This window comes from Labrus mixtus, chromosome 11 (genome assembly GCF_963584025.1).
Source record: "Labrus mixtus chromosome 11, fLabMix1.1, whole genome shotgun sequence".
Lineage (NCBI taxonomy): Eukaryota > Metazoa > Chordata > Actinopteri > Labriformes > Labridae > Labrus > Labrus mixtus.
In genome coordinates, this window is record NC_083622.1 from 598,121 (window position 1) to 613,120 (window position 15,000).

General features: G+C 45.3%; 1 protein-coding gene across 1 annotated transcript in view; it reads right to left on the minus strand.

Moving 5' to 3' along the window:
- col6a4a (collagen, type VI, alpha 4a) overlaps positions 1 to 15,000 on the minus strand; it is a 63,883-nt gene that overhangs the window by 23,792 nt on the left and 25,091 nt on the right. The window contains exons 4-13 of the mRNA XM_061049383.1: positions 13,971 to 14,573; positions 12,898 to 13,485; positions 11,581 to 12,153; positions 10,534 to 11,154; positions 9,828 to 10,388; positions 8,124 to 8,681; positions 5,715 to 6,869; positions 5,148 to 5,500; positions 4,671 to 4,749; positions 4,260 to 4,494 (exon numbers count right to left, since the gene is read on the minus strand). Of these exons, the coding sequence (XP_060905366.1) occupies positions 4,260 to 4,494; positions 4,671 to 4,749; positions 5,148 to 5,500; positions 5,715 to 6,869; positions 8,124 to 8,681; positions 9,828 to 10,388; positions 10,534 to 11,154; positions 11,581 to 12,153; positions 12,898 to 13,485; positions 13,971 to 14,573 (5,326 nt within the window). The remainder of the gene's footprint in view (positions 1 to 4,259; positions 4,495 to 4,670; positions 4,750 to 5,147; positions 5,501 to 5,714; positions 6,870 to 8,123; positions 8,682 to 9,827; positions 10,389 to 10,533; positions 11,155 to 11,580; positions 12,154 to 12,897; positions 13,486 to 13,970; positions 14,574 to 15,000) is intronic.

Consider the following 15,000-nt stretch of genomic DNA (forward strand, 5'->3'; position numbering starts at 1 on the left):
AGAGAGAGAGAGAGAGATTTCAAACAGTTAAATATGTTAAAATGTAATTTAAAAAGAGATAAATGTTAACATGAGTTTATTTAATAAAAATAAAACAGTTCATAATTGTTAAAAAGTGAAGCTATTTGCAGACTAATAAGTCTTTGTCAAGGTGTAAATAAAGGTGTCAAACAGGTTTGGTTGTAACAGACACAGGAGCAGCGTGCTAAACTGTTAAACTGTCTATCTTTTGTTTTTGTTAAAATGATTAGTAGTTACAAATCATTCAGTCCAATCAGAAAGGTGGAGAGGATGCAGAGTAGAGTGAAGGGTTAATGAGAAGCTGCAGAGTCTTACATGTCTGATACTAAGGTGAATGAAAAGTTTACCGACGGGTAACAGACATTGTGAAGCATGCATAAGGTAAATATAATGTGTGTGTTTAATTTGTACTGCTTCGGCATAAAGTAGCGTATGTAAATGTCTTATGCTAAGCGTTGGTAGCGCATTAGCGCGCTAGCAGAATTAGCATTTATCTGCAATGTAGTAGCAGCTAATGTTACTGTGTGCTGCTAATTATTATTTTTTGCATTCATTTATTATTATCATTTTTTTTAAATATAACAAAAAAACAAGCAACCCACATAAAAAAAACACACACACAAACCCAAAACAAAACAGACCAAAACAAAAAAGTGACACACACACACACACATGACATCACCATGATTTACTTTCAGTTTTTGCAACCAAAATAATGTTTACATACGTCCCCTTTTCATTATATATTTTATTAAATTAAGATATCACCACATTTTCCCTTGCCAACCTGTATCTAAACATCCTCCATCACGTGTTGCCATGGAAACCATCTGTCAAGGAATTTTGCATTTTGCAGCCTTGTTTTGAAAGTTATCTTTTCCACAAATGCTAATTCATGTTAATGTTATAAGCTAGTTTGAAGCTCACATAGACTCTGTATGAGGAATAATTGAGCTTGTGGATAAATGATTGAGACTGATAGATATTAATGCATATAGTGGAACAGGAAGTACTCTTTGGAACCGCTGCAAGTGTAGACGTCTGCCCAATCAGCTATCACTATGACTGTGACCATTGCCCTGCTTTCTGCCTTTCCACCATACTGCCACTGAGAACTGAAGGATTTGTGAGTAACATTTAAAAGGTGCACATGCTTTTTGATTTTCTTTATTTGCAGTAGCAAGTGAAACAGCCATTTGCTTTTGGTCACAACGTTCCCGAGCAACGAATCAGGCCTGCAACGAAGTACAATATTGTATTTTATTTATCAAAGCAAAGTGAAAGTGTGTGTTCATAATTATTTGAGAAGGTATCTGTTGAAAAGGTCTTACTAAAGTCTAAAAGTTAAAGGGCAGCTTTAGTCAGGATGTACTTAAACTGAAGACTTTTGAAAAAGGTAATACTGAAAAGAAATATATTATATGTTTTATATGGTCAAAATCATTTTGATTTAACTAAATTTGACATTTGAATTTAAAGGGATACTTCACCCATTAGCATTAATCTTTGTATCTTAGTTGGTCTGGTAGCTGGAGAGGCGCCCGATCACCTCCTGAGCACTGCCAAGGTGCCCCGAGCAAGGCACCAAACCCCCCCGCACCATCAGCCCAGGAGCGCCCACCGTGGGCCGCTCCGTCACTCTGACATCTCTCCCTTAGTGCATGTTCATAGGATCTTGTTTGTGTGCATGTGTGTGTATACTTCAGCCGATGTGTGTGTTCATGACTACAGAGTGTAAAAACTGAAATTTCCCCTTGTGGGGATCAATAAAGGTAAAATCTTAACTAGAAACCTGGTAGTGTTTTTGAATGGTCGTGCATCCCGCCCTCATTTTCCCCTGAGATGTGAAATCTTTGTATTTCTGAGTCTGTAAAGGAGCTTCCAGTGACGCAAAATGATGATTGTTGAGTCACTGGAAGCTGTTGCGTTTAGCGGGGTGAAACTACAACGCTAGTTCCTCATATTTTCGACCACTGAAGCTACAGACCAATCACAGATCAGTGGGTGGGACCTCACTCCCAGAATCTAAACTTAACGTCCGCCATATTGCTTGGAAGCTATGCTAACAGGCTCTGTGGAGAAAGCTTTACAGGGTGTTTTTTTATATCTGAAAGTTCTCTCTTTAAGTTAAAGGCACAGTGTGTAAATTTCACCACCAGGGGGCTCTCCGCGTTGACCGTAGTCATGACGACCGGGCGAAACCGACCTGAGTTAGAGAATATGTTTACAGACGAGCTGATGTATCGGAGTATAATTTACACGACGTTTTTATCACAGCAGCTCAAACAGCAACAGAACGGCAGCTTTAGCAGCTCGCGCTTCCTCATGCAGCGGTCTTTGACGTAATGTACGATGTTTCCATGGCAACGATAAACATGCCGTGTCTGTCATGGCGGCAACCTGGTAAGACACGTACCCTTAGAACGATAAAAGTACAGATTTCTCTGGCTTTGATTACTGTTGGAAATATTTGAGGTAATGTGAGTAATCAACAAAAAATACAACGTAGATTTAGTCCCTTTTTAATTAATTTAGATATTTTAATGCAAACATTCAACTTCAACTTTATTTGTTCCAGAAGGACGATTGGTTTGATGTGCATCAGTTTTGGTTCCTTCATTCGAACTTTTAATAATTCAGAACTAAAAATAAGTTAACAATTCTTTTCTCTCTGTAAATAAGTGTTAACAGAAGACAAACATAAAACCACTCAAGTGGATTCTTCTTCTTCTGCTATTTCTTTGCTCGTGGTTGTTCCTCGGCATGCTTGGTAATTAACATATTTTCTGACGACCAACACTTCCCCCCGAGGCCGTCTGCTGGTTTCTGTTCCTGCTAACTGACACGCCAGAACAGGAAGACATTTTCTCTACAAATGAGTTCGTCTGATTCTCGTTAAGCTGAAGACCGTCTCAGCTGTGGAGCCGCTTTAATGGAGAGCAGAGCCAAACAAACTTTGACTCTCACTGTGGTGTTGACACACTGAACAGTTTAGAACAGAAACCGACCGTCAACATCCAGAACATAAGACGCTCTTTTAATACTTTTTTTTCATCTCATAAGTTACCAGTATAACATGATGAGAGAAGCACCATCATTACGGCTAAATTCCACCAGATGCATGTTCGGTCTGACTCTGCACCGTTACGGCAGAAGAGCTGATAGTTTTTCACTTTACTCAGTGTGTGTGCGTCCTCTGGCTCCGCTGCGCTGCGTCTCAGCTCCGTCAGTCTAGAGTCCTCTGCAGCAGATACACAAGGCCTCTAATTCGGCCGGATGCCGGAGCAGGGCGCATCAATTTACCACAGAGCAGATCGAGCGGGACGGGAAGTCAGACACAGAAACTACATGAAAACATCCGGTTTATTTTCAGAAAAAAACACTCAGTTTTGACGGTTGGGTTTTACACCACACACATAGTATTATCTGGCGCGAGTAAATCTGTAGTTACCGAGGGAACTCCTTTGTCATGTGACTCCAGCTGTCAGGCCGTGCTCTGAGCATGCAGCCTGTGGGTGTTGATGGACGACGGAGCACGGAGTCGCAATGGAGCTGTCATGCATTGCACATGTATCAGGTGCAAGTTCTAGATTCAGTTGACCATATAACCTCAGAATCGAGACACTTTGATTTGAGTGTAAACACAGTTATTGATCCACAGATCGGTGACCTGCACCGATCACACAAGGTAAAGTCAGCAGCGTTTGCCTCATCGTAGGTTGTAACTTTTAAAAACTTCCAGCCTGTACCCACCGTTTGTGTTCCCTTGTTTTAATATGGCTTTGTGTGTCTGCATTTCCACCGTGGGCCACTGAAAATGGACACTTGCAGTTTGTGCAAAACGCAGCATACTCATTGGCTGGTACTTTTGGAAGGAAGCTGTAACTCTCCTGGAGCTCTTTGGAAAACGCTGACTTCCTTTTCAGCATGACAGCTCGCCTACCTGTCCTAACGCAGCAGGACCTGATAGCATGATAAGCTAGGCCAGATAAGCAACAGTCACAACCATGACATTGATTGACACTTGGTGCATCAGTGATGTTTCTCCATTGGTTAAAACAGCAGCAGCCTTGGTAACGATGTTGATTGACATATTTACAGACAAATCAGTGTTGTTAGCAAGGTGTATTGTTTTAGTTGGTTAAAACCAGGACATATTACTGTTTATAGATATTAAAGATTTGAAGAAAAATGGTCCCAGTCAAATCAGGATGTATGGTCGACCTAGCCATCATGACCGCAAGCAGCTTCCTCTACCAGCCGCTGCACGCCACCTGACGCTTTTCAAAACATGCAGGAATGTGATGCTGAGATGTAAAGAACTTACGATCTGTTTGAGGATGGTGCTGCCGACACTCGGCATGCCGATGGTCAGAGGAAGCTTGTATCCGAATCCTCGACCGAACTCGACCATTTGCAGCTGGGTGGCATCACGCGCTCCCTCCAGAGCTACCACCAGCAGAGCGCTGACACCTGCATAAATAAATAATAATAATAATAAATACAACAGAAGAAGAAAAGAGCCATGATTGTGTACTAGCTGAAAATAACTTTTTTTCCAACATTTTCTCAATTTTATTTTAACGGACAGCAGAGGTTCAAATATCAGCTGTGTTTGATTCAATAAACCTTCATGTGTCAGTTTTTACCCGACTTTCTCAGCAGCTCGGACTCATACTCCAGTTTCATCACGTCTTCATCGAGTCCGTCCGAGAAAATCACCACAACCTGTGGAGGAGGGAAATCATAATTAAACCAAATTATACTTTGAAGTCTGTCACATGTGAATGACATTTTCAGTCTGCAAAATATTCTGATTATCACTTGGAGGTCACATGATGCAAAATCCGCTTTCCGATTTAGAACAAGAAACTTCACACACATGTTTTGAGGAGCTCTGAGACTTATTTAAACTAAAGAGGAGGAGTAACTGGTGGAGTTATGAAGAGAGTGAGAATGCATCTTTGCTGTGTCCTCCTAAACCCATATTTAGAGGGAAAAAACGTATTTGGACCTGGTTTGATTCTGTAGGAAAACACTCACTACACAAACGTGTCTTTATCTGGATTTCAACACAACAGAGAATATCTGAGCTGTATGACTTCCATGATTTGTCTCGGACTCACCTTCACTCCAGCTCCGGACTCTGTTCTCATCTTCTCCCCGAGTGATCTCAGCATGGCAGAGGTGAAGTATGTCGGCTCCAGAACCAGAGCTTTGACTTTGTCCACCACGTTTTCGCTGTAGGGCTCGAAGTTTGTGTTGTACAGGGTTTGCCCATCTCGATTCGCCAAGTGGTAGGCAATGTTGGTCCTTACGGGAGCGGGGCCGACGCAGCACAGGCCGGGCACGGAGGAAACGTAGTGGGCTATGTCAGGCAGGAAGCTCTGCAGCTTTGTGTGTCCGCTGAACAGCAGCTCACCTGGAGCACGGTTTGTTTTGGAGATGTCAAACCCCATCACGATGTCGATGCTGCAGCCTGTCGTAAAGAGAAACACGCTTTGTCACAGCAAATATTAACCACACAAAGCAATTTTAAACAGAACGTACAGTCACAACTTAGGGAAGCAGCAGTGCTGTAAGAAGGTAAGCGCCAGAGAGAAGCTCTCTGATAATGAGGTCCTGAGTGACGCCAGCGTGAACAAAGCCATTACTGGACAGTGAGCCTGAAGGCAACAGAACTCTTTACTCACTGGATTGTTCTTTGGGAGGTTTGGATTTGCAGATTGTGCTCACGACCTTTTTCTTGATGTTCTCCAAGCTGCCAAAGTTCTGCACGGTGAACAGCCTCTCAGGTGTGCCGGTGATCTGCAGGAGCTCCAGATCGTGGACGTTTCCGATGCCGATGGCAAACACCTCGATCCCCAGATCCCTGAGACGGTTGGCCGCGTCCTCCACGTCGTCCTGAGATTCACCGTCTGTGATCAGCACCAGATTCTGGGATATCCCTTCCGATCTGCGGCTCCCACGAGAAGCCTCAAAGTACTCCCTGATGGCGTCCAGAGCTTTGCCTATGTTGGTGCCTCCGCCGGACTGAATCATGTTCTGGATGTGTTTACTCGCAGTCTCCAAAGTGTTCCCCTGGTTCAGGTAAAACTCGTCCTTAAACTCACTGCTGAACTGAGCACATCCCACACGCACCAAATCGTCGCTGACTTTGAAGCTGCTGATCACCGCTGTGGTGAAGTTCTTCATGATGGCGTAGTCCTGTTGTTGGATGCTGCCGGAGTAATCGATGAGGAAGACCAGGTCAGCCTTCTGTTTTTCACACACATTGGTGACGTCGCAGAGCTCCTGAGTGATGTTCTTGTACAGACCCTCCAGAGCGTCAAAGTTCTCCACGTGGAAGACTTTGGACTTGTCGTGCCCGGCCATGATCTCCAGCTGCGTCCTGTTGGCTCCTTCCACGCCGATACTGATCACGCTGATCTTGTTGTTTTTCAGCGCCACGGATGGAGCAACTAAACTGTTATGGTCTGTAGCATCCCCATCTGTGATCACCAACAGAATCTGCGGCACATTGAGATCAGCCCGACCGCCGTGTTCAGTTTTAAAATAGTCCAGACAGTACTTCAGAGCCTTGCCGGTGTACGTGTCTCCGTACGGGTTTTTGAGCTGTGAGATGGCTTTGAGAATGTCTCGTTTGGTTTCGTACTCCTTAAGGGTGAAGTTAGACTTTGGGTTGGTGGAGTAGAGGATGACTCCAAAGCGAGTCAGGTCTTTGCCCACTGTGGTCTGGTTCACCATGGACTCCATGAACTTCTGCATGCTTCGAAACTTGATCAGGTCGATGCTGGTGGAGCCGTCCACCAGGAAGATGATGTCCGCCCTCTCCGTCTTCTTACAATCTGGTCGGAAATAAAAAAGAACAGAGGGAAATATCGAAGGAATGATTGAGAACAAATCTGGTTAAATGACTAATAAACGTCCATATTCATTTTTCATATTATTTCAGGAAATAGAACATTGTCGGTGTATTTAAATCCATTCTGTTATCGTTATTTTTTTTTATTCACTCTGCAGTATATAGACTATAGACATAAAATGTTCATAATTATCAAATATCTAATATTTGACCTTTCATTTGGCACCTCCTGTGGACATAGTATGGAGTGTGAAGTCCCCTTTAAAACTCTGGTAGTCTGGATTTAGTAATCCTTAAAGGTCACATATGATGCCAAATTCACTTCTCCATGTTTCTCTAACATTAATATGTGTGTCTGGTCTACAAACCCCCCAATGATGAGAAAAGTCCATCCTCTCCGTCTTCTGCCTGCTCCACTTTTCAGAAAATGTGTGCTCAAACAGGCCGTTTGGAGATTTTCCCTTCATGACATCACAAAGGGCAGTAGCCCCTCCCCCAGGTGGGTGACACTCCCACAGCTAGGTGTTTGTTCTGCCCTCTGAGTCTGCCTTCTCACCGTAAACAATAGGACACGGAGCGAGAAAGACCGAGTACACCCAAGCCCTTTCAGAGAGGGGGCGTGGTCAGACACAGCTCATTTACATATTTAAAGGTACAGACACAGAAACAGCCTGTTCTGAACAGAGCTGAAATAGAGGGGTTTATAGACATGATCAAATACAGGATCAGAGTGTAGTGGCAAAATGTATACACCCTTTGGCATCATAATTACAAACCTTTAAATGTCTGTATCTGGATCAGAGTGATGTCATCCAGTTTTTCTTTGAACAACCAGAATAATAGTGACATTAAACATTTCAAACAACCAGGCCCTCAGTGTCAGCTGTTTTTTTTTCTGCACTCACAGAGCTCTCAGTTGAAAAAACGCCACACTCATTAATGTCACTTTTCCCTTTTAAACCAATGAAAAGTTTGAATTGCCCCCTGGAGACAAATAAAGTTTTTTGAATTTGAATTTGAATTTTAAACCAAGAAGGGGGCAGATTTCTGATATGTACTTTGTCAGCATCAGTGGCGGAGGAGAAACAAATCTGACACTCATTGTCGGGTCTAGAGCTGCAGCTGATGCCAGAACATGATTCTTTACTTTGTTTTTACTTTTTCTTGGTTATTGTGGTGACCGACTGATAACTTTAAATCGACTTGTTGTGTCTGTACTTGTACAGTCTGCTCTCACCTCTGTCCGGCTCACACAGCTCCAGAGCCACCTCACTCTCCAGGTCCTTCAGGGCGTCAAAGTCCCTCTCGGAGTACATCCTGTCTGGTGTCCCGCTGATCTCCAGCAGCTGGGTGGTGTTGGCGGCCACCACTCCGATGGCGTAGACCAGCACTCCTTTAGCCCTCAGAGCGGCGGCAGGGCCTTCCACCTCATCCTGAGCCTCACCGTCTGTGATCACCACCAGCCTCTGCTTCAGGTTGGGCCGCCCTCCTAGAGCTGCATCAAAGTACTGCGACAACACAGTGATAGCTTCACCTGTGAGCGTGCCCCCACCAAACTGGTTCATGTCACCGATGGCTTGCAACATCTCATCCTGGGAGTAGAAGGTGTTGAGTCGGAACTCCATCTTTTGTCGGTCGCTGAACTGCATGACACCCACATGCACGTTGTTCTGCCCAATGATGGACTTACCGATGACAGATTTCATGAAGTCTTTCATTTTCTGGTAGTCGTCGTATTCAATGCTCCCAGAGCTGTCAATCAAGAAGATGAGGTCGCCAGGTTGGTCTTTGCAAGCTGTGAACAGAGCAGCGCAGACATGTTAGTGTGTGTAAGTGTGTGGCAGCATCTTTTATTTTAAACTGATGAGCCAATCAGAGGGACGTATGCTACTCTGATGTAGCTTGCTATGATGCATTGACACATAAGTTGTGCATAAAAATGTAGATTCTGGATCTTCAGTATGTGAACTGTACTGGCTCTTAGTGGATTTGTAGTCCGAGCTGCACTGAGCAAATACGAATCAGCAGGTTTTTGATGTATGCAGGAAATAAGGTCCGTGTGGACAACAACAAACAGGTAGATCTACTTTCACCTACTACCTTGTGAAAAATCTTTTTTCGGGCTCATACTGCTGAAGTGAGCAAGAGTGAAGCTGCTGAATAAATTGTAGTTTACTGCTGAGGGGGCTAAACAGACAAAGGGGCGCTCCAATGAAATGCTATCGACCTAGAAGCACACTAAAGGAAGTCATACCAAGAAGTCACAATTCACTTAGCAGACGCTTTTATCGAAAGCGATGTACATCAGAGAGTAAGTACAACACTACTACATAAGTCGTTAAACGCTGACCGAGAAATACTGACAAATATCATCTATATCATCAGAAACTGATAGACCAACGTCACACAGTAACGCGGGTCAACTAACTGATCGAAGCAGCCGTAAACCAGCAACTCCCGTGTACTGCAACGTCATGTTACAGTCTGGTGTCTTGGTGTCTGTTTTGAGTGATGTAACGGCTGTTTCTGATTTTTTAAATCATCTTCCTCCGTAACAAAAAGGTCTCTCTCTGTATGGATCCTCTCTCGAATGCTGTCAGACTCTTAAAATAACTATCTGAGCCTGTCAGGGACAAAGACAACAAATTTGAGAGGAGACACTTTGATCAGACGGATTCGTCTACAGTAGAAAACATTGCAGACTTAGCAGCCTGTTTTACTGCTGCTGACTGAAGCGATCTCTGCTGGGATCACTCCTCATAGTGTCGACCACAAACCACAAATAAATCCTGATCCTTTGAATATACACATGCAGTCAAAGATCTTTGTTTTGTAGAACTTGTTGCCTTCACCGCCTCGTCTATCATCTGTATCACAGCTGTCTCACTGTCACCTGCAGACAGCGGTACACACATTTTAAACTTTAGTGCAGTCTTCTTACCGTCCAGAGAGCAGATGTCTGTGACGATGTTGTCCTTGATGGGTTTCAGAGCATCAAAGTTGTTGACAAAGAACGTCCTCGTGGGGTCTCCGGAGATCTCTCTCAGCTCTTCTTGGTCTGCGTTTTTCACCCCGATGGCGTACACCTTGACCCCCTGTGCCCGCAGCTTTTCTGCAGGAATCTTGACCTCATCGGATGATTTACCATCAGTGATCACAATCAGGTACTCTGAGACTTTGTGACCTCGAGAAGCCTCTGCTCGGTCAAAGTATGGGCCCATGAAGTCCAGCGCTCTTCCTGTCTCCGTGCCGCCTCCTATTTGTTTGATTTTCAACACGGCGTCCTCCAGGGCCTTGGTGTCCGAGTGTGCGGTCAGATCAAACTCTAAGTTTGGTGTGTCTGCGTATTTTGCGACCCCCATGCGAACGTGTTCGAGCCCGATACGGAAAGTGTGCAGAAACTCGATGATGAACTTCTTCATGTCACTGAAGTCGGTCGGGTAGATGCTCCCTGAGTGATCGATCAGGAAGAAGATGTCCGCTTCATCCGTTTGTAAGCAGCCTGGAGAAGGGAAAAACATAACAGTGTGAATTATTTTCTAAAGACATCAACTTTACTCGACCTAAACACTGATTTATAAAACGTTATAGGCTGGGACACAGTCACTCTAATCTGTGCTAAATATTAAAGAGAGTTTGGTTCACACCTTCTTTGATGCCCTTTTGTCTTGTGTTGACTGAGACTGCTTGCTTGAGGATGTTCACACACATGCTCTTCTGCAGGGTCTGCTCCAGCATCTTCAGCTTCGTGAAGTCGTCCACCACAAACGTGTGCTTGTGTGTGGGATACGACGCCATCTGTTTCAGCTCGTCCTCATTTGCACCTTTGACTCCAACTGCGTAAACGGTGATGCCCTCACGTCGTAGTTCATATGCTGCCTTGCTAACGTTGTACTGGGATTCCCCATCAGTGATCACCACCGCCACCTGCTGGACGCCCTTGTCCTTCCTGCTTCCGTTCTCTTTGATGAAAACGCTCTTGCGGGCGTACTCTAAGGCATCTCTGGTGTTGGTACCTCCTCCGTGGTAAGGCAGGATCTTGATGAACTTGAGCAGATCTTTCTTGTCATTGAAGGTGTTGAGGTGAACAAGCGCTGAGGGTCTGTCGGCGAAACTCACGATGCCCACTCGGACTCTCTTTGGGCTGACGTCCAGGCCGTTCACGATGGAGTGAAGGAAGGCACGAACCAGCTGGAAGTTTGGCGTCCCGATGCTTCCAGACTCATCGATGATGAACACGATGTCGGCCAGTTTGGCTGCTTTGCAATCTGTGGGAAGGGAGATATCAGTAAAGTCATTTTAGGCTTCCGTTAGATTAGCTAATTTGAAAAAAGGACTATCTGTTGATTACCAGAGCAGAGCACACGTCTGTTAATCAGTCAATCCGTTAAAACGTTAATTATCTGCGTTCATTTAAATACTTTTATCCATGGACCCATCAAGGCCGAGTTGGTACATTTCGGGGGAAGAGGGTGCGCTATGAAAAAATGTTTATGGTCCGATTGGATCTGAAAAGAAACTTCTGGATTCCCTCAGGGTTCCATCTAACTTTGGACCTTCAGAGAGGTCTAGTCTGAAGCAGCTCACATTTCTGAGACTGAATTTAACGGCAAGATTTGGAGTGACAATGACTCTGAATGAGGACGTTGATATAAGTGATGTTACAAAAAGTGTGAGTGAAAGGGTTTATTTACCGTCAGTAAGCTCCGTGTCCTCTTCCTCTCTCTCAAAAATGGTCCTCAGGTCAGGTACGGCCGTCTGACTGATGGCTGGGAATACATGTGGTGAAGTCGCTATGAGACGCATCTCAGCCATGGAAGCGCCAAGGCTGAACCCCACCACGGTCACTCCTGAAGATTTGATCAGACGGGACTCCCTGTACACCGGATCATCTGAGTTTTTTCCACTCAGAACCACCAGGAACTGTCTGGCGCCGAAGTTCGCGCGGCTCCCCGCCTCCCTGGTGAAGAAGTTGGTGGTTGCGTACTGAAGAGCGTAGCCTAATCTACGGCGTTCGCTGGGTTGTAATTTGCGTTGGCGGAAACGCCTCAGAACCGCCTGTGTCATCTCCTTGGTTTCGTGAGCGTTGAGGAGAAACTCCACCTTGACGTCCTGCCCATACTGAGCCAATCCCAGGCGGTAAGAGGACTCTCCGAAGTCCATCTGATTGACCAGTCGGGTGATGACAGTCCTGACCTGCTGGAACTCTACTGACGACAAGCCGCTGTCGACCAGGAAGAAGATGTCTGCAAACTTCTCTGCCAAGGCTGAAAGAAGACAGACAAAGTAAGAAGATCTGCTGGTATGGTTGAACGAAAGTGAAACACACATTTTATTTTGGTTTCTCAATGAGCTCCCACACTAAACTTGAGAAACAGGGATTTAAAAACAGTTTCTCCCTTTTTCTTTAAACCCTTTCTGTCTCTTAACTGTTCTTTATTCAAGCCAACACTGCATCATCGCCAGCTGACCTCCAACTTTACTGGAACCAGGGCGTATAAATCACAGAGTATTATTTCTGCAGACTCCAAGTGTGTGTAATGCAATGTGAAAAAAGATACGCTTTCAAGGGAAACAGGACATTAATTTAATAACCTGAGCGCCATTTCAAGGTGACGTCTAACTCCAGCTACACGAGAGCTCTCTGTCAGTCGAATGCACTAACTCAGGAGAAGTCCTACTCGGCCTGTGAAAGCAAGCCGGTAAAGTACTTAATGCCGCTGAGGGAACTTTGCCAAGTCTGCAAGGATTTCATCAGTGTTATCTCAGCTGGGCCCGAATATTCAAGTCTTAATAGAGGGTCGGCTTTACGACTGAGGGTGTACATTTAAAGGTAGGATTGTCACAATGCCTGAATTTTAAACTTTGATATAATAATAAAAATCAAACTATATCGATACCTGTTTTACCATTGGAAGAAAAAAAAAATTATTCGGCAAGGCGGGGCTCTCAAGAAAGAGTTTGAGAACTGCTGATGAAATCAGACAGAGTGTTTTGTCAGTTTGACTCACCTTGCCGCTGGTCCTCCACAGAGATGCACACAGTTTTCAGCAGGCCGTCAGTGAGCCTCTGCAGGGCCTGGTAGCTGTCGATGGTGAACAGGTAGCGATCTGAAGGCGGATTCGCGATGGACCCCAGCTCCTTCAGGTTGAACTGTCCCACCCCGATACCAAAAATGATGACGCCGCGCTGTCTCAGCTCCTGTGCGGGCAATATTACATCGTCTGCAGAGTCCCCGTCAGTGATGACCACAGCGATCTGAGGCACCCGGTCGTTGACTCTACTCCCCGCCTCTTGAGTGAAGTACTCCTTCAGGAGGAACGTCATGGCCTTCCCTGTTTCTGTGCCTCCTGTTCGGTACTGAAATGTGTCCACCTCAGCCAACAGGGAACCCTTGTCCATGTGATCCTTCAGAAGGAACTCTTTGTACGGTTCATCGCTGTACTGAGCCAAGCCCACCCGGACTTTGTCAGGGCCGATGTCGAGGCCTGTGATGACGCTTCGCAGGAACTGCCTCATCTCCTGAAAGTTGCTGATGCCGATGCTGGAGGAGCCGTCGACCAGGAAGACGATGTCGGCCACGGTGGCTTGAGAACACTCTGGACAAGAAGGAGAAAAAAAGTCAGCAACAAACCGAAGAAAGTGTAACATCTGTGTGTTAGTTTAGCTATAACAAGCTGTCCTGTTATTAAACGATGATGGTGTAGTGCATTTATGTTCCCATTCCTACATGTCTAAATGATCAGACTCATCAGAAGCTCCATGGAAACAAGAACATCTAACAGGGATAGTGAGGTGCCCTAAAGTAACTCCTCGTCTGGACAAACTTTGTTTATGTGATAAAGAATCGATGTGAAGAATATCAGAGTACAAAACTCTAACTGGATCCTGACTAGGATCATGCTCAACTCAAACTTTTTTAACTTATCCCTCTCGGCTGATGGAACGAGCTTTTCTTGTTTAGGATCACAGGATTTATTTCACATTTAAATGACTTAAATGAAGAGAGAAAATTATCCTGTCATAGCCTCGAGGTAAGAAAAACAAAAAGTCATACTCAGCTGCATGCTTCGAAACATTTTACCTTTAGACAACAGCAGGAGTTGTCGTCGTTTGACTTCGTCTACTGTTGTGCAAAGTGTCTGGACGATGCTCTGAGAGATTCCCTGCAGAGCCGCAAAATTAGACACGCTATAGACGTGCGGCTCGTTTGCGATCTCCCTCAGCTGGTCTTCATCTGCGTCTTTAATACCGATGGCATAGAGAACGATTCCCTGTCTCTTCAGATTCTGGGCATGAACCTCCACGCTGTCTTGGGACTTTCCATCAGTGATGACCACAGCAATCTGCGGCACATGCTGACGCGCCCGGCTCCCTGCCGCCTGCACAAAGTGCTTCTTCAACATGAAGTCCAAGCCTTGTCCTGTCTGCGTGCCGCCCCCCATGTATGGCAACTTGCTGATGTACTGCAGGATGTCCTCCTTGTTCTGATGGGTGTTGAGCAGGAACTCTGTCCGTGGGGAGCTGCTGTACTGGACCAGCCCGATGCGGACGTGCTCAGGCCCGATGTCGAAGCTGTTGACCAGCGTGTAGAGAAACTGACGGATCTGCTCGAAGTTCTCGTTACCGATGCTCCATGATCCGTCCACCATGAAGACGATGTCAGCAACAGCCTCTTGAGTACAGACTAAGGGGGGAGGTGATCAAGTTATGGGGAGGCCTTGCACATAAGAAGTCACAGGCTGCCACAGGGGCTTTCACCAGGGCTAGAAAGCGTGTCAGTCAGTGTTGATAGTGTGACAGAAGTGGTGGTTTGCTTGAGCGTTGTGAAACAAATGAGCAGCTTGTTGTGGTTGTGAAGAGTTTCTGCATAGGAGCAGGAATCAGACTTTCGGAATCTGAAAGCACTTACCTTCAGGTGGATGCAAAAGTGTGATGTAAGCAGGACAAAGTGGTGTTGCAAACATGGAGTGTTCATTCATTTCAGAGTGAACTGAAGCAGCAAACAAAAGAACCGTGATCCAATCGCACCTTTCCTTCGATTCCTCTTTCTCGCTGTGCGGTGTTTGAAATCTGTTCAAGGCCTTTGACCGTAAACATTTCAGACCTTACAT